This window comes from Microcebus murinus, chromosome 24 (assembly GCF_040939455.1).
Source record: "Microcebus murinus isolate Inina chromosome 24, M.murinus_Inina_mat1.0, whole genome shotgun sequence".
NCBI classification, from domain to species: Eukaryota; Metazoa; Chordata; class Mammalia; order Primates; family Cheirogaleidae; genus Microcebus; species Microcebus murinus.
Window position 1 is genome coordinate 30,493,095 of NC_134127.1, and position 26,443 is coordinate 30,519,537.

The 26,443-nt window shown below is 45.9% G+C and overlaps 1 protein-coding gene across 1 annotated transcript in view; it reads right to left on the reverse strand.

Moving 5' to 3' along the window:
• The window catches only part of DLGAP2 (DLG associated protein 2), a 531,153-nt gene that overhangs the window by 467,672 nt on the left and 37,038 nt on the right, over window positions 1-26,443 (reverse strand). Inside the window, exon 2 of the mRNA XM_075997292.1 lies at window positions 15,858-15,950. Within this exon, the coding sequence (XP_075853407.1) occupies window positions 15,858-15,872 (15 nt within the window). The 5' untranslated portion in view covers window positions 15,873-15,950. The remainder of the gene's footprint in view (window positions 1-15,857; window positions 15,951-26,443) is intronic.

Below are 26,443 nucleotides of genomic sequence, written 5' to 3' on the forward strand. Positions count from 1 at the left end.
GCCCCACTGCAGAATTTCTTATAGCGGCACCAGCAACTAAACTCAGGTTTCAGGAGACCTGAGAGGAAAGTCAGGTTTGTGTGGCTGGGGAGAGAGTGGAGGTGCAAAGGGATGAGAAAGCGAAAAAGCCGCAAGGCCAGCACAGGCCAGTGGCGTCAAACACAGCAGGACAGGGAACCACAGCACTGGGGCAGAGGGAAGGGGTGACCTGAGAGGTGACAACACGCCACACATCTGCAACTGTGGCAGTTTCCACTCATCTTTGTCCACACTCTGGGATCAATCGAATCCTACGGTTTTGCAGCAGTGTTCCCATTGACAGCAATTTCTTCCTCCTTGTCCCTTATTAACCTGATAAATCCTCACTTTCTGCCAAGACCCATTCCAGAGCTCTCCCACCATGGGCTGTGTGCCACATCCAGTTTCTGCTCTCTAAGCACCTCACCCTGATTTGCCACAGGAAGGTTGTTTCTGTCTCTCTCCCTGACTAAACTCCCAATTCTCTGGTGGCTGATGTAGCGTCTTATGTCTTTCTCTGCCACTCAACCGCGCCTCAGCGCAGAGCGGGAACCGAGGGAGGGGAGGCAGAGACAAGAGCTTATTGGCTGAGCAGAACAACAGCTGCCATCACTTATATCCTACTATATGTTATACTTGTATTGGAAATGTTTATTTTTGAAATTTCTACTTCATTGTTGTTTCTGGCAGGAATCTCATCAGAGTGATGCTATGAGAGCAAACACCTAACCCTGCCCACAGAGCTCCTCGGCCCTTTAGACTCAGGGCATCCATGAGTAGCCCTCCACTGAGAGCTCCTGTGGACAGTCACAGCAGACCTCATTGCCCAGTGCTGACTGGGGGACAGCCATGGTGTCACAGGACACCCCCTAATGTGGGTAGGGAGTGTGAGTGAGCAGGACCATGCCTCCTCTGGGTTCTGGTGGATATTTTACTCTTCACAAAAATGTTGAAGTAGCAAAGATGCTAATATGACTTGAGGGGACATAATCAGCCCAAACCCTGCTCCTTGAGAACATAAGACTCTGTCTGCAATTTGCATTAAAGCCTAGAGGCTGGAAGATGTTGATTTGCTAATTCATGCAATCAAACAATCCATGTACTGGTAGGAGGAAGGAAAATGATTCCAGGGTCTTGAGCAGAATCAAGTGAGTAATTCATTAAAATTTACAGCTGATGAGCAGATAAAAGACAGAGAGAAGAATCTCAGTGGTTTGATTGGGTTTGCCATTAGCTTTCTTTCTTCCAGCTGGAAAGCTGAGAATGTGTATGAAGAGGGCAGGAGGCAGGAGGCGGGGGCAAGGCAGCCTCAGGACCTGCAGGAGGAGGCAGGTGGCACATCCAGGTCCTGGTGACGGTGCCCTCTCTCCAAGACCTACTGCACACCCAGGATGGACGGCAGAGCATGTTGTCTCTTCACAAAAAGTATTTAACAGTATGAATTCTGGTTATTTCAAGGATTAAAATGGAGGATGAAAAATGATATTATGTGAGGCAAAATTATTACCAAATTTTATTAGCTTCTGTCTGGATTCATTAAAGTGAAAAAAATCATTTTAACTGTCATTTTAGTATAACTGAGAAAACCATAGCATATGGCAACACTGTGGCATATTTTAGGTATTAGTTTAATAGTAATCAGATAGTTTTACAACATTTAAAAGTTCATACTATTGTAAAATAATCATAAAATATGTGAAGACCAATAATGCATATATTGGTTTCTGTTGAAGTCTAATTTAATTATTTAGGTGAAAATAAAACATGCTAACATTTACCTTGGTTATTCAAGCAACAAACTTGCTTTATATACATGCACAAGTGCATACACACACATAGATAACTACATACTATGTGAAACTCTTAAAATATGAGCTGTCCTATTCCAAAATATTCTTGTTACATGTTAATTTAAAGTTTTCTGTGAAACAACAAAAACACTTAGCAAAATTTGGTGATTTTTTTTCTAAAAAGTATTATAAATTGGAAATAACATTTCCACACAGGCAAAGTGATTCTTCCAAGATGGCAGCGTAACTTTTTACTTATAGCAACAGATGAAAAGTTTAAAAATTGCTTTTACATACAACTGCAAAAGCACAATGCCTAAAAAATTTGATAAATTGCACATTTAAAATTAAAATATTCTGTTGTTCAAAACAGATTAGATATCCTGCTAAGATGAAAATACAACCCAAAAACTGAGAAAATATATTTGCAGATGATATAGTTGACAAAAGACTTATATCCAGACTGCATGAGGAAATCTCAAAACTAAATAGTAAAATACAAACAGCCTGATTTTTTTAAATAGGAAAAATATTTGAACACACACTTCATGAAGTAAGCAAGTGAAAATGGGCTTAATATCACCAGTTATTGGGGGGAAATGCAGTAAAACCTCAACAGAGACACAACTCCCACCACTGGGAGAGAGAGGAGACCCCTGACTGGAGCCGTGGGAAGAGCCGGCAGGGACATGGAGCTGCCGGAAGCTTCCTGCACACTGGCAAGAACCCAAATGGAGCAGTCATTTTGGAAAACAGTTGGGCAGCTTCCTATAAGTTAAACATACACTTGCTGCTCATCCTTATCCCAGAAATTAAATGCCCGAGTGAGACAAAACCTATTTTCACATAAAAACCTGCCCGCGGACATTTTTAGCAGCTCCACTCACACTCGTGGCAGCTGGAAGCAGCTCAGATGCGTTTCAGCAACTGAGTCAACAGATACGAGAGCACTCAGACAGTGGAATGTTCCTGGCAATTTTTAAAATCGACTGTTAACATACACAGCAATGTAGATGATCTCAGATACACGATGTCGTCTGAAAGAAGCCGGTATCAAAAGATCCCACCCTGTGTAACTGCATTTATATCACGTTCTGGAAAAAACAAGCAACACAGACAGAAAGCAGATTGGTTATGCCCAAGGGTAGTGCCTGACAAAGTACTGAGAACTGAAGAATAATACTCCAAACTTGTGGGACTCAGCTAAAATAATACCTTAAAAGAGGTTTTTATTCCTTTACTATTCACATTAAGTTGAAATCACGGTATAAACAAAAATCAGCCAACAAGCTCAGCATTCAACCTACACAGCTAGGGAAAAGAACCACAGAATGTAACAAACAGAGATAAGGAAATAAAATGGGAACAGGAATTAAGAGAAACAAAACAGAAAAAAGTACACAATAGAGATAATCCAACTAAAAAAAATTCTGACCAGCATTACATGGAAGAGAGAAAAAGCATGTAAATCATATCTAAATTAAAAACAAAACACTAATAACCAATATCAATGAAAAGAAGACATAACTAAACGCAGCAAAGATTAAACAAATTGTAAGAAACACTGTGAACTCCAACCAATAAAACCAATAAATCTAAAGACTAAGATGATATAGAATAGTTGAAAAAAATTTTCCTGAACTATGTCAAGAAGAAACAGAAAACCTGGATATTCCTATAATCTTTACAGTTATTGAATCAGCAGTGTTAAGTCTTTGCACTTAAAACTGCTGAGAGAGGCCAGGCGTGGTGACTCATCCCTGTAATCCTAGCACTCTGGGAGGCCGAGGTAGGTGGATTGCTCGAGGTCAGGAGTTCAAAACCAGCCTGAGCAAGACCCTGTCTCTACGAAAAATAGAAATAAATTAATTGGCCAACTAAATATATATATATATATATATATAAAAAATTAGCTGGGCATGGTGGCGCATGCCTGCAGTCCCAGCTACTTGGAAGGCTGAGGCAGTAGGATCACTTGAGCCCAGGAGTTTGAGGTTGCTGTGAGCTAGGCTGATGCCACAGCACTCACTCTAGCCTGGGCAACAAAATGAGACTCCGTCTCAAAAAAAAAAAAAAAAAAACAAAATAACTGCTGAGAGAAAGCTCCAGGCCTGTGTGGTTTTAACAGCAAGTTCTACCAAATACTTAAGGAATTCCAAATGTGCAGAAATTATTCCTTAGTAATTAAAAAGTGCCATTTCATAACTCACTTGATGAGGCTACATAAACTTAACAGTTGATCCTGACAAGGAAAACAGGAGAAGAAAAAATACAGGCTGGTATTGATATCATGCATGAAGATGGGTGGAAAAACCCTAGACAAAATAGAAGCAGGCCAGATACGGATTGTGCTCAACATCAGGGGAAATGGGAGTGTTGGCGACCATGAGGAGAGAAAACAGAACTTCATGCTGCTGGAGAGTTGTAAACCAACGTAGCCTCTATGGAAAACAGCACGGCGAAAACAGCACAGTGAGTCCTTGAAAGTTAAAAATAGAACTAACCATATGATCCAGCAATCCCACCACGGGGTATTCATCCAAAGGAAATAAAATCAGTCCATTGAAGAGATAATGGGGAAAATGTTTGTAAATCTGATGAGGACTTGTACCTGGAATATATATAGAACTCTAACCACCCAATAATAGACAAATTACCTAGTTTAAAAATGAGCAAAGAATCTAAATAGATATTTCCCCAAAGGAGACACACAGAGAGCCAACCAGGATGTGGAAAGATGCCCAACATCATTAGCCATCGGAGAATTGCAAATCACAACCACAACAACACACCTCACTCCTTCTAGGATGGAAAGAATCTAAAAGTTGGACGCTGATAAATGCTAGGGAAGATATGGGGAAATCAGAGCCTCACACATGGCTGATAGAAATGCAAAATGGTGCAGCTGCTTGGAAACAGTTTGGAAGTTCCTTACGATATTAAATAGAGAACCATGTGCACCAGCAACTCCACTCCTAAGTGTATACCTGAGAGAAATGAGAACATACACTCACACAGAGTGGTACATGAATATTCACAGCAGTGTTATTCCTAATAGGCAGTGTACACAACCCAAACTTATCAACTGACCACTGGATAAATAGATGCAATCAAGTGTCACTGAGCAATGAGAAGGAAATGCTTGCAACAACACAGATGAATTCTGACATCATCACACTGAGGGAAAGTAGGTGCATGCATTGTATGACACTGTTTGCATGAAATGTCCAGAACAGAGTGGTCACCAGTACAGGAGGTGGGAGGACATGGAGGGAGAACGACTGGGGACATGGGTTTCTGTGAATGTACCAAAGGCCACTGCGATGTATACTCTAAGTGTGTCAGTGGTACAGGATGAGCTATGTGTGAATTAAGTTGTTGATAAAAAGTAACATATACTGCACAATTCCACTTATATGAAGTTAAAATATAAGCAAAATTAATATCCGTTGTCTGAAGTCTACACTGTGGTTTCCACACCGGGAGGAGTCTGAGTGAGACGAGCAGAGTCTGGCAGTGTTTCCTCACTGCTCTGCCAGCTGAGCAGAAGATGTTCCCTCCACGGAAACCCAGGGAGCTACAGCTCGTGACTGGCACACTCTTAAAGTAAATTGATTCACGCATGAACCACCCTGTTATTTTTATTCAGGTCCACTACCTAATAGAAAAATTACTGATTCCTCACTCCCATAAACATACTTCCCTTTTCATTAATTTCAATGGCAAAGCTGAAGAAATACTAGCATTCATGATGTACCACAAAGTAAACAAGGATATTGTAAGCAAATTAGCAGAGCATTCAGTATAAGAAATACTACAGAAATAGATACTATTAAATGTCAAAATCATCTTTAAAATCATTTGCATCTGACACATAGAAAGATACTACTAATGTTTTAAAATCTTTCATCTACTAAATACTCCATCAAAATGTGTCTAAAACAACCCAGGTAAATATCAGCAATTTAAATGTATCTTTTTCAAAAACTTACACATATTGAAAGAACTTGTTTGTTTTTAAAAGAATACAAGTGAAAAACATGTAAAGATACTAGGCAGAAGGGATACAGTGGACAAAGAAGGCAAAAGAATTTGTTTTTTAAAAAGTCCTGCATGGAAATACATTAACTTTTTTACAACGAACATATGTGAGAAGGTAGTGAATACACTAGCACAGTTATCTAACCTTCCCAGATCATCAGATCAAAACACACAGAGCAACAACATAGCAAACCCCAAAACTTGTGAATACCGTTTACAACACAACTGGGGGTATCCCAGGAGGTACCATACAAGGAAGCAAGCAGGAGCCCACCAGAACCCCTGGCACCTGCAAGAGAAGGAGGGACCCCAGGAACTGTCTGCCCTAGACAGTGAAAGCAACCTGGGAACAGCCCAGACACTAAGAAAATCACATAAAACAGGCCGGGTATGGTGGCTGTGCCTTAGTCCCAGCTACTCAGGAGGCCGAGGAAGAAGGGTCGCTAGAGACCAGGAGTTCAAGGCTGCAGTGAGCTGTGATTGCACCACTGCACATCAGCCTGGGCAACAGAGCAAGACCCTGTCTTGAAAAAAAAATTACATAAAACGAGAAATAACAATGTAACAGAATTAGAAAAACTTAGAAATAAAATAATAGAACTCAGGAAAAAACTAGAAATGATAGCTTATTTCAGAAGTGAATAATAAAATAGAACAAAAATGAATACACATGACAAATGATGTATTAATATTAAGAAAAATAAAAGAAAAAGAGGAGGGAACCTCAAAAACAAATGAAGTGGCAAATATTAAAGACAGGAAAAGAAGATACAAAAAAACAGCATTATTTTACAATAGAGGAAAACAGAATAATGTGCTTAAGAAATGCCAGAAAAATAAATATATTTAATAAGCCAACAGTTTTATATCCAGCAAAACTGGCCTTCAAATGTAAAAACACAGAAAAGCTGGCATCAACATGTAATAACTCAAGGAAAGTTTGTCTCCATGAGCCTCTTTTGAAGAAACTGTTTTTGAAAAAACAGCCTCTTTTGAATTAACTTCAGGAAACATAATGACTAGACAGGTTGTAACATGAGAACCAGTGGTTATAAGTAAACATAATTACTCAGAATTACTGAATAATTTAATTATGTTATAAGTAAACATAATTACTCAAAATAATGGTAAGAAGTAGACAAATACAGTATTTGATGGATACATGTTATGACAACACAAATACAGCACATACATCACTCAAAAATACAGGCAGGCCGGGCGCGGTGGCTCACGCCTGTAATCCTAGCTCTCTGGGAGGCCGAGGCGGGCGGATTGCTCGAGGTCAGGAGTTCGAAACCAGCCTGAGCAAGAGCGAGACCCCGTCTCTACTATAAATAGAAAGAAATTAATTGGCCAACTAATATATATACAAAAAATTAGCCGGGCATGGTGGCGAATGCCTGTAGTCCCAGCTACTTGAGAGGCTGAGGCAGGAGGATTGCTTGAGCCCAGGAGTTTGAGGTTGCTGTGAGCTAGGCTGATGCCACGGCACTCACTCTAGCCTGGGCAACAAAGCGAGACTCTGTCTCAAAAAAAAAAAAAAAAAAAAAAATACAGGCAATGTGAGAGAAGGTGAAAAAGGTATTGGCTGGTTTTCAGTGGTCACATTGGTAACTGTTCATTCTGTTGTTTTCAGAGTATTGAACATACACTGTGGGATAGAGTAAATGCATAATCATGGACAATTCTATTTATTCCCTGTGCTCTTGAACACCAGGATTTAAAAAAGACACAAGTGTAAGATAAAACAGGTGTGGTAAAAATCCCAAACTCATGGATCTGAATCTAAGTGTCAGCATGAAATCACAAAAGAGTCTTCAAAATCCCTGCAAATTCCCTGCTCTGTCTCTCATGAAGTTCTAGGATGGCTCAGCTGCAGCGATACATGTCCCAAGTAACCAGACTACGTTGTTAAAACGCCATTTTCACAGATAAGCAGGGATCTCAGACACAATAACCCCAAGTCAGGGAGAGAGGACAGGCAGCACGGAATCTATCAACGGCCACAGAGCGCTCAGGACTCAGACTTCCCGCAAAGCAGCCCCCGCTGTCTGGAGGTGCCGGCGTCTGTGCATCATGTGAACAGTAATCATAGTGCACTGAAACACATCATGTGTATTCAGTCCATGAGTTTACAATGATATCCTCAAAATGAATTAGTCATCCTTGAAGGGTGATGGAAACTAATTAATTTTGGGGTAACTTTTAAATAAAGGCCAAAAATAAAGCCTTTATCTTGCCTTTCCTATATGAACTGTTCCATTTTACAATGAAACAGATGCAGGGCTGTCTCTTTATAGAAATGATTCCAATTTTAAAATGATAACTAAAAGGTAAAACTAGCACATGACTCTTCTTCAGCCCCCAGTGAATTAATGGGGCCAGACACTAAACAGCAACACTTTTGGAGCAAAGGGGCAGCCACAGTCGCTAGGGGTCCCTCATAATTCATCAGACCACACTCTTAAGTGTTTATCTTCTGTGTCTTTCATTTTGCCTATATCATCCTTTTGAAAATATGGTTCTGACAATGACTTAATATTTTTCATCAGTGAACCTCAAAGCTTTATTAATATAAAACCACACACATTTAAAACCACATAACCCAGGAGGAATAAGCTAGGATTAAGTTGGAGAACAGACTGCAAGGTGATGTCTAACTATGGTTACCACACTGCAGTTAGACCTCAGAACTTATTCACCTTATGACTGGACCTTTGTGGTTGTGGCCCAAACCTTCCTGTCCAGCCCCAGCACCTGGAAACCTCCGCTCTACTCTCTGCTTCCACAAGATTGACTTTTCAGATTCTGCAGAGAAGCGAGAACACACAACATTGGTCTTTCTGTGCCTGGCTTATTTTACATAGCATAATATCCTCCAGGTTCACCCATGTCATCTCAAATGACAGAATTTCCTTCTTTTTGTAAGCCTCAATATATATTTGCACATTTTCTTTATTCATGTGTTGATGGACACTTGAGTCGAGTCCATGTCTTGGTTATTGTGGGTAATCCTGCAATGCTCACAAGTGCACACACACTGATTCCATTCCCTCTGGGTATGTGCTCAGAAGCTGGATTGCTGGATTATATGGTAGTTCTGTTTTTAATTTGGCAGGGAACTTCCATACTGTTCTTGTAGTGGCTGTGCTAGGTTATGTTCCCACTGACAGAGCACCAGAGTTCCCTTCTCTCCACATCCTCCCAGCACTTGTTATCCTCTGCTTTTTAACAGGAGCCATCCCAGCAGGTGTGAGGGAGTGACTCGCTGTGGTTGAGTGTAAGCTTCTTTGATTTAACAAAATGACATGTAAACTCACTGCCGAGCATTTCCGAGCACCTGAGCTCTGTGATGAACCTCCCCTCCTGGATGGACAAACAGCAGCACCTCAGCGTTTACGACGCTGTTTTTAATAACTACAGACAGGCTCTTGGTCCTGGGAAACCACAGTGGAAGGTCTCACAGTCCTCCTGTAATTAGAGGTGTTTATTCCACCTGCTGCCAACTGCAACCTGCACAAGACTCTTTCCTCTTCATTAAAGAAAGTTTTCATTGCTTGTTCTTTTCAAGTCTTAAGTGATCCCTGCTTGCAATAAAAGTTTAATTGCCATAACATGACAATATTGTAGGGAAACAACAACAGCAGAAGACCAGGAAGAGCCCAGGCTTTCTCCATCCTCTCTGGGCGCCTACCCTAGCTGGAGCCAAACACACGTGTCTGTGAGTGATTTCTTTCACTTCAGGCTGATCAAACACTGCATGTTATAGATGACGTGAAATTCCCAAAGACTGAAAGTCATGACTGTGCAGCTGTGGTTCACAGCCTGCCTGTGCTCTAGGATTCGGGGGGTAGGGGCGGAGTGTTAAACCAATCCTGACACCCAGACCACACCCAAGGGAATCAGAACTTGTGCAAGTGGAAAATCTGCAATACTAAACCTCACCACGAGGTTTCTAAATTCAGTGAGGATTAAGGATGCCTACACTGAAAGAGAAAAGGATTCTGACCCCTTCTCATTTTTAAAAAATTAACACCTGAATAAAATATTAGCCATAAATAACAGCAAACTTTACTTAGTGGGACATTTTTAGGGTGCCTGAAATTTTGGTTTGGGATGGGGGAAAGGGAAGGATGGGAGTGAGGTGGGAGGGGAGGAACGAGGTTGGGGAAGAGACAGGAATGTGGTACCAGGAACACAACTTAAGTTTTACCAAAAGCACATGTGGGACATGGTCAGGAGTTTGCATACATTTGCACCATCGTCCACACTAGAGGAACTCACTCAGCATTTGTTCAGTGTTATGTACATTGAACGTATATTTACACACTGAGTCTCTGCATCTCTTCAGGCAGCACAGCCCGGACGCCAGTGACAGGCACGAAAGACTTGGCGCCACCTCAGGCCAAGCAGTCGGATAAAACCGAACCACACAGCTCTAGCTGCTGAGGCGGGAACGGCGGCAAATACACTGTAGAAAGTTTCTGAAAAGGAAAACTTAGAAAGTGGGCGCAGGGGCTCAGCCTGCCGCCCCGAACCCCCAGAGACTGAGGAGGGAGGATGGCAGAGCCCGGGAGCCGGAGGCTGCGGCGAGCCGTGACCGGCGACGGAAGGGGGGGGGGGAGGCTGTTTCAAAAATACCTATGTATATTTTTACATGACATTCTGTAGCATTCCCGCCGAAAGTGAGGGCACGGTCGCAGTCAGAACCGCTGTCGGGTGCGTTCGATGAGCTGTATTCGCTATGCGTCAGACGCGCGGGAAATGCAGGCACGAACTGGCAACTAAACCCACCTTGGTTCGGGAGCCGCAGGCATAGCGGTCTCCTCAGAACCAGCCTCGAAACCACCTCCCGACACTGTGGGTCTCGGCGCGGAGGAGCTCTCACCTGGCGGGAACCGCGCGGGTCTCACCTGGCGGGGCAGCATCACCCGCCCGCCTCGCTGAGGAGATGCCCGCTGAGGTGACGTGTGAGGATCGGAGTCGCTGCCTGAGCCGGGGGCTCCAGCCCGGAGTGCGCGAGTCTGACCACTGCCTGATCCAGCCGAGCAGGAGGACGGCGCCGCCTCCTGCCTCAGTGCCTGGAGACTGTCAGGGCAGGAGGTTCCACCACAGACAACCGGCTGCGCGCGTGCACGGGTGGCGTATGCGCGTGCGCCTGTGAGCGGGTGCGCGTGCACACTGGGGGAGCGCGGGAAGGGACAGGCAGACCGTTCAGAAGCAGAGAAAGGAATAGAAAGAAACAGGGAGGAGGATGAGCACCAATGTGACGTGACGTTCGGGGAAAAGTATGAGAGACACTGAGCTCTGTGGCGCCGTCCTTAAGTAGCCGTGAAGGTATGTGCGTGTGAAAGGCCCTGTCTCCATAGCCACACGGCTCTGGGTGGTCAAAGGACAGAGCGATGGGGGCGGAGATGCTGTTCTGTCAGCCCAGCGAGTTCACCGTCACCAAACCGGAGCCTGGTCACCGCACACCACGACCTTGGACAGGCCTCAGCCCCGCAAGACCCCTGAGGACCCTCCGGGAGACCCTCCTTCCGACCCCGGCCACGCCAGGTGTGGCTGTCCCCACCGGCGCGATGCTGGCTGGCATCATCTCACTCGTACTTCTCAAATCGCTTCCACGCTGTTTCATTCTTCATCATCTTAGGTCTCGGGCAGTGCCACGCATTGATGCTAACGTCGTTTCTACAATTATTTGTCTTCACAGAATTTCTCAGACGCCACAGATAACTGGATTCCTATGGCCTCACCCACGCTGGCCACAAACGGCTTCCCAGGGATCATGACACATCACCGTCGTTTCAGACCCCACCCCCACTCCCAGCTTCTGACCACAACCTGAACGAGGACAATTTTAAACTCTCTGAGGGAACTAAGTAAGAGACAATATCCTCATTTCCAGGAAACCCTTTTCCACATCTGCCCTAAACTTGTGCAGCTGTCTCACTCTGCGCAGCAGGCCCAGCCTCCAGGATGCAGAGCTAGACACGCAGCCACCTGCTGTGCAGCGCTGCTTTGGTCACCTCTGAGAAACTACCAGCCAGCCGGCCTGGTACATTTGTCTCACAGCAAGTACCCCTCACACAAACTGGAGCAGGACCTTCTTGCTCTTCATCCACCTGTGCTGGTAGCTGCGGCAGGAGTGGGAAAACTTGCTCTGTAAAAGTCCCAACAGTAAATATTTCAGGCTTCGAAGGTCTCTTCCGAGACTACTCGATTTGCTGTTGTCCCGAGAGAGCACCCACAAGCCACCCGTGAACCTGCAAGGACAATGTTTTCCGCTGAAACTTAATTTCACACAAAAGCAGCTGCTAGATCCGTCCACAAGCCAGGGTGCCACCCCAGCTGCAAGAACATCTTCTGCCTGGCAAAGCTGCCTCTTGTGTCACTGCGATTCTCAAGAGGCAAATGGGAAAATGGTAAGTTAGCTGGGCAGTAAAAGTGCTAAGGAGATAAACCAAGCCAGGAAGGCGGCTCTGATAGGTTAGGAACAGTGGCTGGTATCTGGATAGGCCAGGAAAGGCTCACAGAAAAGGTGTCTTCTGCGCCACCCATCACCATGGAAACAACAGTGGGACCAGCCGGGGCAGGGGGAGAAGGCCTCCCAGGATCACTGTGCCAAGGCCTGGTGAGCATCTGAAAGTCACCCTGGGAATTAAAAGGGGCAGGGAAGAGTAGTGAGGGGCTGGGACCAGGTGACGCTGGGCAGGTCTCAGCAAGCCACAGCCTTCATTGTGGATGCTAAGGGATATCGTTGGGGAAGAGGCACCAACTGACCTGGCAGTTGCAGGAGACCACGAGGAAGCCGTGATGGTGCTGTGGCCCCCAGAATGGGGGCCAGGAGAGGTGGTATGGACGAGGTGACGGGGAAGGTTGGAGTGTACACCTGTGCAGGGGGAGGCCAGGGTGCCCCTGAGTGGACGTAAAAGGAAAAGCAGCAGCAAGACAGACACCAGGCATGAGCCGTGGGACAGTGGGGTTCCTGAGATGGTGACAGCTGCTCTATGTCCCCAAATACATGGGTTGAAACCCTGGGCCCGCTCGTGTTTGGAGATGGGGCCTTTAAGAAGGTGACTAAAGTTAAGTGAGGGAACCTGACCCGATAGCATGGGGCCCTTATTAGAAGACTGTACACTTAACAACATCTGCTTTTTAGATTTTCAGTGAAGTTCCTGGTTTGACAGAGAATACATAATTGGCAATTTTATTTATTTAAGTTAGTGCTGTTGAGTATATTTCTTCCCTTTTTCTCATCTTTTTTGGTGAGTGAATTGGATCTTTTCCCCATTTCAATATTATTTGGATGTTTTATTGTTTTGAAATCAAAACAACAAGGTATTAACCCTTTTTCATATATTTACAGTTCACATATTTTTATTTCTCAGACTAACTTTTGAGCTTCACCTTTATCGTTTTGTTTATATGTAAGAAGTTAATTTTCACTCAGTCATATCTATGAGTCTGTTCCCATATGATTCCTGACTTTGGTGCCATACTTTAAAAGCCTTCCTTTTCAAAAAAAATACATATAAACATTTAGCGATCATGTTTTTCTTTTATTTTTCACATTTGTAGCTGAGTCCTCCTGGGTTTGTTTTAGACTCTCTACAAAGTCAATGTTCTGTCACTTCTGCCATTCACTGGTTACCAACCACTGTAATATCAATTACTGAGAAATGACACTATTTCTAATAGCAGACATTTTCTAATAGCAGATTATCTTTGTATTTGGGAAAAATGCTAATTGGGGCCATGGTAGTCTCTTCTATACCTCCTCCTTTCCACTGATTTTTTTTTTGTTATAAACACTTATGTGAAAGTGTTTTTTCCACATTCTTTTTCTTTTCAAAGTGCCTGTGGAGTAGGCACTGCTGTGTTTGTTTGAAAACGTCAGCTGTGGTACCTGCAAAGCCTCTGGTGACCCTGCAGGAAGAAGTGCTTGGCTCTGGGTAGGAGCTGAGCAGCAGAGTGACCTTGTGGGCCAGTTAGGATGGAGGAGCGGGCAGGGTGGTGGCCAGGAGATGTGGCTCTGCCTTCAGATGGGGCAGAGGGAGCACAGGTGGGTGGTGGAGAAAGGATGTCATGAAGACCAAATACTATAACTACACTAGCTCCCCCCAGTTTTTCTTTGCTGTGTCATGTATATATTTATACATGAAAATTAAACCAACATGTAACCTAGTTCCGACATGGAGTGCCGGCTGCACCAACTTCTACCACTTGGTATACAGGCTGCAGCTACAGCATCTGGGGTCGAGGAGAGCAGAGAGGAGGGACAGATGGGGTCCCCAGAGCCTCAGGGGAGCACAGGAATGACTGGGCCTGTGGATGCCCCTCCTGGATGAAGTCGTGTGTATTCATTTCACAGGGGACAGCTGTGTCTCACAAGGGGAGCTGTGGTTGTTATCAGATGATGCGAGGACAGAAGGACGGCCAGGCAATGGCTCTCAGGGCTGCCCAACATTTCAGAACCTCCTTGCACTTTTGACAGCTTCCCATACTGTGAATAACCCTTCCCCAAGTGTGAGACAAAATGAAAACAAACATCAACAACAATAAAAGTTTATCCTCAACCCCTCCAGCAGTCACAGGCAGCACTGTATTCACTCTGTCCTGTCTCCACACCCTGAGCAGAAACTCCCAGAGGCCTTGGTCTCCAGCTGGACCCCGGGGTGCTGGCAGGGGCTGGAACCTTCTATCCAGCCCTGTCAAAGGTCTTTGAGATGCCTGGTAGCCCTTTAACAAGTTCCTTTTCTGCTTAAACACACCAGAGTGAATTTTGTTCTTTGCAATTAAGAACCTAACTACTAATTTGTGGAACAAATACACAATTGCCCTTTGCAAGTTGCAGGGATTTTTATTGAAGAGTTGACAAGAGCACTGTGAACTGTCTTTGCTAAATCAGCAGGGAAGTAGAAATCCAAAACCCACAAGCAAACAAGAGCTTATCCCACATCTTCTCAAAAGCTGGATACAAACCTCCCTATCACAAAAGAGCCACATGTTCCCCCTGTGACGACTTTATCTGGCAACCTGAAATCAACACCCTTTCTTGAGACTATCAAGTCATAAGAAAGTATTGAAATCCTGAGAGAACACGTGAAGCTGCTACTTCAGGAAAGAAAGAAACGGGGAAGGTTATCAGGCAGTGGTAAGGGCCCACCTGAAATTCTGACATCTTTCATCCACCCAAATCTCTTCTGGAGTAAGAAATGTGATTACATTCATACTATATATAATCCCTTCTTTACTTTGACAAATCCAGTAAAATGCCTCTATCCATGAAGCTTCAGCTGGGTATCCGATTTGTGCATTGGCACCAGGAAGGGTGGACGGTGACAACCAGGCTCTCAAACACTCTGCACCATGTCTGGAGGCTGTGAGTGCAGACTCTAGGATTCGGCTCCCTGGATGTGCCCATGAGATGCACCACGGTGTATGGCTGTTTTAGTCATCAGCCCCGGGGACACAGCAAGGTTCCTCTCAGCCCTGTGGATGGGGTCTCTGCTCCCACACACACCAAAGCCCAGGAAAGCCTACGGAAAGCTCTCTGAAAAGCTATGTCCCGCAGGTGTTTGGGTTCATGCACAGGTGCACACATGTGCACGTGACGGCAGCACAGATGGGCCTGAGCACACCTGATCTAACAGCAGAGGCGCTGTGGCCACAGCTTTCCTGCGTGGACCTCGCCTCACCACCTCTCAGGGCTTCCTGAGATTTCCAACGCTCACTCACCATGTTCTCATTACAGCTCAAGAACAAACAACACTTATGGGAAGTTTATAAACACACCTCCACATGCAGCCCAAGAGGTTTCCGCAGCTTTGTGTGGGCATGACACTGGATATTCACCCTCCTGAAGTCCCAGAGGCCGGCAGCCCAACAGGGGCTGTGTCTTTCATCCCCTCTGTCTCCCAACCCCAGGCAGAGCACCCAGCCCCCGCAGGCAGCAGGCTAGAGATGCTGTACACACAGCAAGGAGGGAGCAGGCAGATGGCACAGTACCTGAGCAGTCCCCATGGTGGCTGAGCAGAGGTGTTCACCAGCAGCTGCGGGAACCCACACACGCTACGGCCGAGCGTCAGGTGGCGGGAACTCCTAGGATAAGGAATGGATAGAAATGGGGAAAATATGATAAAAAGGGTAAACAACCTTCCCACAGGAAAAAATATATGGAGAAAAGTGAGACTACGCAATAATCAAACCAACTGGGAAAGGTGATTATTAAGCAGGCACAAAGACAAGCTGCGAGTAAAACGTAAGGTCTGGCATTTTAAATAAGGCCACGGAAGTGGACACAGCACCTACAAAAAATATCAGGAAAAATATTGTTTTAATATTAGGACGCAGCACATTAGGAAAAATATTATTTTAATTCTACAGCAGGGTCTGAAACGATAATAAATAGGTGGAACAATTTCAAAATGTTACGCTAAAGAAATGAAACCATAGTTTTAAACAAGGAGTTTTGCTTCCTTATAAAAGCAGTGTTTGTGAACTTAGAACTTAGACTCCCTCTGCACAGAATCCAGCAGATTCTAAGAAATGCAAGAGCATTACCAAGGAATGTCAATAATTAATCATTTTCTCTCCAGGAAAAAAAGTGCTACAGACCTAGATAGAATTGAGTGTAGTTTTTTTAAAGAGTAAGGTGCTGAAATATAAATTTAGATAAATTATAAAATTCTCTGCTCATTTTTGTCATTGCATACTAATACATGAAATTATTGTTATCTTCCAAAACTGAATCAGATGAGATAGGAACATTAGTTTTTTTGAGGAGACGTTTATAAAGCCGCACTGAAGAAATACTCCTTTCTTTATCCTACCTCAGCTGGTACGATCACCAATCAGTTGCTTTCCTATATATGCTCTATGTGGCCCTCACAAACTACGATCATGTTATACTGATTTTCTGGAAGGCCAGGAGTGGTGTATATTGTATAGCATCTGCTGAAAATTTTTTGTCACCAAAATCTCCAACCAAGCCTCAGTTTGATGACAGGTCACTATATGCCATGTAATTATTAATACTTTCAAATGTACAGTCCTAATAAGGTAAGAAAATGGGCTGCTTTTATCAAGCATATTGGGAAATATTCATTATAAAATAATGTACAAACTGAAAATCAACCCTTGGTTTCTTGGAACCAGTTAGCGGACATCTCCTGTACTCATGAATCAGAATTGCACATTCACTCCCAGAACTGCCACTGCTCTTCAATAAGCTTCATCCACTCCCTATATCAACATTTCTCCATACAGTACGTACTGAACTACTTAATCTTTTTTCCCTTGCATCGAAGAGTCACAATTAACCCTAGAAATCCCTTATTGCTGGGCATTTGGGCTATTTCCAGTTGCTAAGAATTCTGCCTACGTTTCTATATGCATGCTTCTTAGGGAGTTTATGCAGAAGAGAGTTCTAGAAGTAGAATTACTGAGTCAAAGGATATGCATATTATTAGCCCAAAATGCTGCCAAAACATCAGTCTCAATTTATATTGCACTTATGATCAACATTTTTGTTTTTGCCTCTGGTGGAAAAAAAAGTTTCTCACTGTTTTCATGGAGTTTGGGGCTCTTTTAATATGGTTATTGAGCAAATGAAGTTCTGTGTAAACTGTTCTTTAGTTTTTTCTTTAGGGGAATAAATGTTTGATTACTTTCTAAGTCCTCTTTATATATGTCAGACTGTTTATTCTATCGGGTGTAGATGTTTTCTTTGAGTTTGTCAATTTCTGTCAACTTCATTAATGGTCTTTCAACAGTTTAAAGAGGTTTAATATTTATATGTCCAAATCTATCAATTCCTTCCTTAATAGTTTCAGTGATTAAAAAGATCTTCCCACCTCTACAATTGAAAAAGTATATTGTATTAAGTTGCCTTTTAGAACTTCTATAACTAATTTTTTTTCTTTAGTGTCTCACTCTGTGACCCCAGATAGAGTGCAGTGGCATCATCACAGCTCACTGCAAATTCAAACTCCTGGGCTCAAGCAATACTCCTGCCTCAGCCTCCCAAGCAGCTGGGATGACAGGCATGTGCTACCATGCCTGACCAATTTTTTTCCTATTTTTAGTAGAGACAGGGTTTCGCTCTTGCTCAGGCTGGTCTCCAACTCCTGAGCTCAGGTGATCCTCCCACCTTGGCTTCTTAGAGTGCTGGGATTACAGGCCACCTGTAATCCCTTCTGTAACTATTTTTAATGATTAAATATTTAATGTGTTTGATAACTTTTTGAGTTTTGAGGTGGGAATTAATTTGGGTTTTTTCCTCCAAAGGATAATAAATTATCCCAACAAATCTACTACATAATCCACATTTTCCTACCTTGGAGATGCCATCCATATAAAATATCTACATACTGATTTGTCTCCTGTAACCTTAGTGTGTTTCTCCCAGATGACTAGAGATTCCACAAGTCAGATTTTCCTTAATACTCTGTGTTGAACAATCTTGTGAGTTTATTCTTGTAGGTTAATTTTATTACCCCTTAATCAACTCCCTGTTCCCAAGTTCACTGCCCCTCCAGACAGGAAAAGATTCTGATGGAAATCATGTGATTCATACACACACACACACACACACACACACACACACACACTCCACACAGGAAGCAACATGTTCTCACACTGCATTTGCCACGTGAGTGCCTGTCCTTAACACAAGCTCAGTAATGTCTCACATCCCTTCTAGCTGTTTTACAGTTGTTTTTGCTATAAACCTTACACATTCCTGTTTCACTCCAGGGTATTTTGTGAAGTTTGCTGTTTCTGAGAATGGGATCTGTTGTTTCATTGCTTTATCATATGTAATGCAGTTACTTATTTTTATCTATTGCTCTTGCATTTCTTCTGCATTCTCAATGTTACTAATTATCTAATAGATTGTGTATGGTCTCTGCCATTTTCCACTGAAAATAAATCTATTGATTCTTTCCCAAGGTAATATAGTAACTCGCATCACATCAGTGGTCCTCAATTTGAGGTGAGATCTTATGTTTTGAGAATAAGAGATTCTCTAACAAAGTTTTTAGACACATAAACATGTATTCAAAAGAACTATTAAGTTTAATCAATACATTTTAAATAGGAATTTTACCAGAAGTGTGTGAGCGTAAGCACAATTGCACCTAGAATTCACAACAGTGCTACGGTTTTTCCTGCACTCCGAAGCTGAGTGTCACAATTTTGGTCAGATGCTTCTACCCCATTTAAAAACTCAGTTCACATCTGCCTCCTGAAGGCTAATCTGTTGTCCCCACCCTGATCGATGAGATCTCGGCGCACCAAGTGCAAGGATCTGTAGTGGATTTAATTCCATCTGTTTCTATCTGATTAGTTTATGACATAGTACTCTGTAACTACAGATTTAATTGAAATGTCATCAGCATCTCATTATTAGCAAGAGATCCCTCTCCAGGCTACCTTCCGTAATGACACTAGGTCTTCTCCTCCCATGCCCAGAGCAGCGCCCTTTCCGCAGTGCTCGTTCCTCTGAACGCCAAGCCCATGGCTATGGGAAGGGTGGAGCAGGCATGGGTGAGGCAGGCAAGAAGACGTGCTCCTGCAGACACGTCGCAAACTCCAGTTGTCTCCACCGTCCCTCACAGGCATCGATGTTCCGGGGACACGCCAGGGGACAAGTACGCACACCACCTTGTGCACAGGGTATGGGTCTAGAGGCTTCATCTCCAGACGTACTGCAGGCTCCAGCCACAGCGTCGACTCCCCCTGCAGCCCCCAGGATGGTGTTAGCCCATCCCTGCAGCAAATCTACCTCGCTCAGTGGAGACACAGAATCTACGCCATACTGCAGGTTCCATTTCTCTGGAGAACCTTGGCAAGTACAGATTTGGGGAGAAGTCTGGAGGTGTTACCACCGATGTCCTTCCAGAACTCTGCCTAGAACCTCACCTTCTGGTGGAAAGGGACAAAGAAGCCAACTCAGGCTCACTTTACGTGAATGCAAAGTCCAGAGTGGGTTTGGTCCCATGGCCCAGAGATGCCTCCACCTGTTTGTTACTTCCTCTTCCTTTCCTGTCCTGTGGTGGCCGCTTCACCTGAAAGCTGGTCACACCTCAAGATGGCAGGAGGGCTGGCGGGAGGGCTGGCAGGGGCTCCTAGAGACTTGTTGCTCACTTACAAGGAGAGAGTGCGGCTCATGTCCCCAGCAGCTGCCTTAGAGGAGAGAGGAAACCTCTTCCCCAGTTGCAAAGGCTGGAATCAGGCCACATGCCCCAAGAAAACCACAGCCCAATGGCAGACCCAGCTTTGTCCAAAGCACCTGGGCATGTAGTGACAGGCTGGGGTGCCCACCTGTTCCCACCAGGAAGGCAGAGGTGAAATCTAACCACAGCGTCCTCTCTGCAGTAGCGGTCCCAGCTTACCCTCAAGGCCATCTGCTGCGTGAAACTCTTATCTTTCCAACAGGTGTTAAGCTGGAGACCCATCCACAGCTACCTCTAGATATCAACACTGACAAAAGATCATCTAATCAAGTTGTGCAATTACATGTAAATGTGCCCATAAATACCATAACTGTGTCACTAAAGACCAGAACTGTCTCAAACAGGAATTGAGTTATGGCAAGTGCTGGCACAGTGAAAACGACTGTACAACAATATGCAGATGCTGACTCACAAGTCACTGGGAACCATTTCTCTTCTTCCTCTGTGCTCAGTTTTAAAAGCCATTAATAAAAACTTGGACAACAAAACTCAATTATTCCTTTTTAGAGTTGATTATCATGCTGAAAATAGCAATAAAATTTAGTAAACAAAGGTTAGGAAAATCCTTTGTGTTTGCACAAAGTGCAACACAGCACAGCTCACCAGCAAAGATTACAGAAAAATAATCTGCAGTGTAACAAAGTTTCATTTATAGGATGTACTTCAAAACAATAGGCGGCAAGGAGCTTTGTGTGAAATCCAATTATCAGAGTATTAGGCATTTACAGCTTCGTATTCACAATTGTTTAACATCATTGTATTGTCATTAGCATAAGATGTGTAACAGCGTGTGCCAGATAAACTACTCTGTGTTTTGCTTAATATTTTAATCAATGGCTTAAAAGATAATAAATAGCATCTTAGTACAAAATGCATTTTGAACAATATTACATTGTCAACTATTGCCAGAATTAGTAAAATCAGAGGAATCAAAAGACAGGAAGGCTGCAGAGATGAGACACAGGACAGTGAACAGCATCAGTGTCACGGCAGGTGTAAGGCTGGTGGCGGGCCCCCTCCCTTCCCTGGATCAAAAAGAGAAGACTCATGAGACCAGACCCGCCAAGGACAAAGCTGTCAGGCCCTGCTGAGAGGATCCACACCCAGATGTCCACCTAGATAAGAATGTTTTGGCTCCTGGATTCCACAAACACCTCCAGCCCCTCCTAAAATCCCCAGCTCTTCCCGCCAAAAGTCCCTAGCCAGGCCCAAAGGATATAAAAGGCCTCAGCCCCTTCAAACTGCGGCGACTTCCGGGGCCCCGCTCTTGGGGCCCCAGAACCTCGTCCACGAGTGTATAATAAAGCCACGTGGTTTGGCCCCCCACTCTTTCTCTTTCTGTGTCTCTTTTCTTTTCGCCACCGCCGAAAAACCTTACATTTGGTGCCGAAACCCGGGAGGGGAGTCTTGGCTGCGCAGGCCTGCCTCAGGGCCGTGGTCGCGCCGTCCCCTCGTGTCATCCAGACCTCGGACCGGGACCTCCACCAGACGCCAGCCGACCAATTGGCCAGGGTAAGTCCCTCTGCCCTTGTGTTCCTAGCCCAATGAGTCCATTCCAGGGTCTCTGTCCATAGCCCAAGTCAGAGATCCTCCACCATAAGGACCTGAGTGTCTCGGGGACGCCCGAGCCCTTCAGTCAGTCCTTCCATCCGTAAGGATTTATAAGGACCTGAGTGTCTCGGGGACGCCCGAGCCCCCTCAGTCAGTCCTTCCATCCGTAAGGATTTATAAGGACCTGAGTGTCTCGGGGACGCCCGAGCCCCCTCAGTCAGTCCTTCCATCCGTAAGGATTTATAAGGACCTGAGTGTCTCGGGGACGCCCGAGCCCCCTCAGTCAGTCCTTCCATCCGCAAGGATTCATAAGGACCTGAGTGTCTCGGGGACGCCCGAGCCCCCTCAGTCAGTCCTTCCATCCGCAAGGATTTATAAGGACCTGAGTGTCTCGGGGACGCCCGAGCCCCCTCAGTCAGTCCTTCCATCCGCAAGGATTCATAAGGACCTGAGTGTCTCGGGGACGCCCGAGCCCCTTAGTCAGTCCTTCCATCCGTAAGGATTTATAAAGACCTGAGTGTCTCGGGGACGCCCGAGCCCCCTCAGTCAGTCCTTCCATCCGTAAGGATTTACAAGGACCGGAGTGCCTCAGGAACGCCTGATCCACTCAGTTGGCCCTTTCCAAGGCTCAGAGCCTTCTCTCCAAGGCCTGATCGGTGACCTGGGACGCCGGCTCCCGATCTCATTCTTCCCTCATTGGACTAGGACACCATGGGCAGTCAACCCTCCAAAATCAAATCTAACACGCCTCTGGGCTGTCTCTTAGCCAGTCTTGCAGCCCTGGGCCTCAAGTCTGACATTCGGCCTAAGCGACTCATTTTCTATTGTAACACCGCCTGGCCGATGTACAAATTAGGCAATGGGTCACAATGGCCTAAAAATGGGACTTTCAATTTCAAAATTTTACAAGATCTCGATAAGTTTTGTCACCAAAATGGCAAATGGTGGGAGATCCCTTATGTCCAGGCTTTCTTCCATCTGCGCTCCCGTCCTTCCCTCTGTCAGACCTGTGACCCGTCACAAATCCTCCTTGCACTGAGTCCTCCACTGTCCTTGGGCTCTTCTACCTCTCAGCCGAAGGACCCGTTAGAAACCTTTTCCACCTTTTCTGACCCTCCTGACTCCCTTACCTGTCCCCCTGCTCAGACTCCACCATATCTAGGTCCTCCTCCTCCTCCTAGCACCCCACCGTCCTCCGCTACTGCTTGCGCTGGCTCTCTGCCAGCGTCCCCTGTCAGTCACCACACTCGATTCCACGCAGGGCCCTCAGGCCAAACCCTTCTCTGTCCCCTGAGAGAGGTAGCTAGTGCTGAAGAGGTCGTGCACATCCATGTTCCCTTCTCCCTTTCTGATCTCTCTCAGATTGATAAGCGTTTAGGCTCCTTTTCTAACGACCCCACAGCCTACACCAAAGAGTTCCGCTATCTTACACAAGCATATGATTTGACCTGGCATGACATTTTTGTTATTCTGGCTTCTACTCTTACTCCTGATGAAAAGGAACGTGTCTGGACGGCAGCTCAGGGACATGCTGATCAAGTCCACCTAACGGACCGCACCATGCCGGTTGGGGCCGAAGCTGTCCCACGCAGTGAGCCAGGGTGGGAATACCAGCCAGACACCCCCGCCGGCCAAGATGGTAGAACCCGCCGAGATCGCATGCTGCAATGCATTCTTGCTGGTCTCCAGGCCGCTGCCCATCGGGCAGTTAATTTTAATAAGCTTAGAGAAATCACTCAAAAGCCAGATGAAAATCCTGCGGCCTTCCTCAGCCGCCTTACGGGTGCTCTCATCCAACACACCCGCTTGGACCCCACTTCCCCAGCAGGGGCCACCGTCCTTGCAACTCACTTTATCACTCAGTCCTCCTCTGACATTAGACGCAAACTTAAAAAGGCAGAAGAAGGCCCTCAGACCCCCATCCGAGACCTGGTGAACATGGCATTTAAAATCTTTAATTCCCGAGATAAACAGGCAGAGGCCCGAAGGAAAGCCCGTGCCCACCAAAAGGCACACCTGCAAGCCCAAGCCTTGGATGCAGCCCTGCGGCCAGTGGGGCCCGGAAAGCCATCGACCTCGTCTAAAGCCACCAGCCGCACTCCGCCAGGCACCTGCTTCAAGTGTGGTAAGGAAGGCCACTGGGCCAACAGATGCCCGCAGCCACGTCAGCCCAATAAGCCTTGTCCGGCCTGTGGTCAAGAGGGACACTGGAAGAGTGATTGCCCCTTGGGACAAAGGTCTAGAGGGTCAGTCCTTCCACCCCCAGACCTGCCGTTGACGGTTTTGGGCTTGGCTGCAGAAGACCGACGAAGGCCCGGCTTTGCCACCCCGATCACCCTCGCTGAGCCCAGGGTAACAATCAAGGTAGCGGGTAAGACAGTGTCCTTTCTGGTTAACACGGGGGCTACCTACTCTGTCCTGCCTTCTCTTGCAGGCCCTACTTATCCTTCCCAGGTGTCGGTTATGGGTATTGATGGCAGTCCTTCATGGCCTCCTACTACTGGTCCTCTGACATGTCTTATAGACGACCATCCCATCACCCACTCCTTTCTTATCATGCCCTCCTGTCCTGTTCCACTTTTAGGAAGAGATTTATTAGCCAAATTAGGCACCACTTCCCAGAAGGCAGAACAGACTCTGGCTGGACAACTTGTTCCTTCTTGTCCCCATAACCCCACTCTCACCTCTTGGTTAGATATCATACAGCACAACCTCACCTTCCTAAATTCCTCTGAAATAATCCCTAATATTTCCCACTGTTTCCTCTATGCCTCCCTTCAGCAGCCCCTACTGGCTGCTGTCCCTCTAAATTATTCTAACCCCCAAACTCCCTCATCAACTCCCTCATGCTCCACTCCGCTCACTCGTGTTCCCCTTTGGGAACCTGAGCCTACAGGCCAACCCTATGCAGATCTCATGTGTTCTCTCACCTCCCACACTGACCCCGACCTACAACTTCATGGATGCCACCTTACCAACCATTCTGTGACCACGACCACCTCCCCTGCTCTGAGACAGTTCTTCTGGTGCAACGGAACACTTACCTGCTGCGTCAATACATCCACCCCAGGTCCTTGTTTCCCTGTCATGGTGGTCCCTCAATTAACTCTATACGGTGAGTCTGAGTTTGAATGGCTTCTCCCAGGGCCCCAGCCAAGACTAGCCACCTTTCTACCTGTCACGGTAAGTCTCAGCTTGGCCTCTTCCATTGTGGCCTCAGGGCTCGCGGGAGGTGCCCTGGGCCATGGTGTCATATCTGCCCAAGATTTTACAGATCTGCTGATGACTGAAAAAAGAAAAACCTGCCTTTTCCTTCATAAAGAATGCTGCTGCTATGTCGGCGAATCAGGCCTTATGGAGCAGAACATAGACAAGCTCACCAACCTGAGTAAAGATCTGCACAACCTCCGCCACTGGGATGCGTCCCCCTTTGGCTGGATACAATTCCCTTTGGCTACCTGGCCATTGCTGCTAATAGGACCCAGTGTCATCATCTGCCTAATCTTTCTGTTTGTTCCCTGTCTTTTACAGTTCCTCCAGCGCCGCCTACAAGAGCTGACACGAGTGGCGGTAAACCAACTACTTCTTCATCCATACTTTCCACTACCAACCACCCCTCCACCAGCCGACCTGGCCTATAGCCCCTAACTACGCCCCCTCCTAGCAGGAAGTAGTCAGAAAGAGCGGCGCCCATTATAACCAAAAGGCCGGAATGTAAGGCTGGTGGCGGGCCCCCTCCCTTCCCTGGATCAAAAAGAGAAGACTCATGAGACCAGACCCGCCAAGGACAAAGCTGTCAGGCCCTGCTGAGAGGATCCACACCCAGATGTCCACCTAGATAAGAATGTTTTGGCTCCTGGATTCCACAAACACCTCCAGCCCCTCCTAAAATCCCCAGCTCTTCCCGCCAAAAGTCCCTAGCCAGGCCCAAAGGATATAAAAGGCCTCAGCCCCTTCAAACTGCGGCGACTTCCGGGGCCCCGCTCTTGGGGCCCCAGAACCTCGTCCACGAGTGTATAATAAAGCCACGTGGTTTGGCCCCCCACTCTTTCTCTTTCTGTGTCTCTTTTCTTTTCGCCACCGCCGAAAAACCTTACAGCAGGAAGTCCACACGTTCCACAGATAGGGGAAAGCGAGGTGGGACCACTGCCTTGCGCTGTTGTGCAGATCAGGAACAGAATCAGAAAGGGTTTGATTGCAAAGAGCTCAGATGCCAAGGTGCTGACTGACGGGTCCCCACAAGAGGAAGTTTTAGCGGATTGTCACCTAAAGGGTCAGTCCCAGAACTGAGGCTGAGACGCCAGCCCAGGGCTCCTCTGGGATACCCCAGACCAAAGACAAACCATTCTCTTTGGCAAGTCGGATGGACGACAGAACAGTGCATCCACAACAAGTTCTGTTACAGAGAACAAACGGTGACAGACAAGGAAACACAGACAACTACTCCCGCGGCATCTAGAGAATTAGGAACTTCTCTTTCCCTACAAGACCAGCGCAGGTGAAATAGTCAAGACAGTTGCCACAAACTGTTGGGGACTAAGACCCTCCACATCCCAATGACTTGTCCTACACATGGGGCGAGGCCCGGAAAATAGCCTAAGACGAAAATAGCACCCAGCCCTCCAGCTATAGTTCCGAGAAGAATGCATTCCATGACGTGCTTGCTCCAGGGCATGCTACCTGCAATTGTTCCCGACCCCCTGCCAGGTTGAGGTTGAGTGATCAATCACAAACAGCTTCCGATGCCAATAAGACGCTGATTGGGGCTGATTGGCCCACACCCAAGCCTCATCATCCGCCACTCTA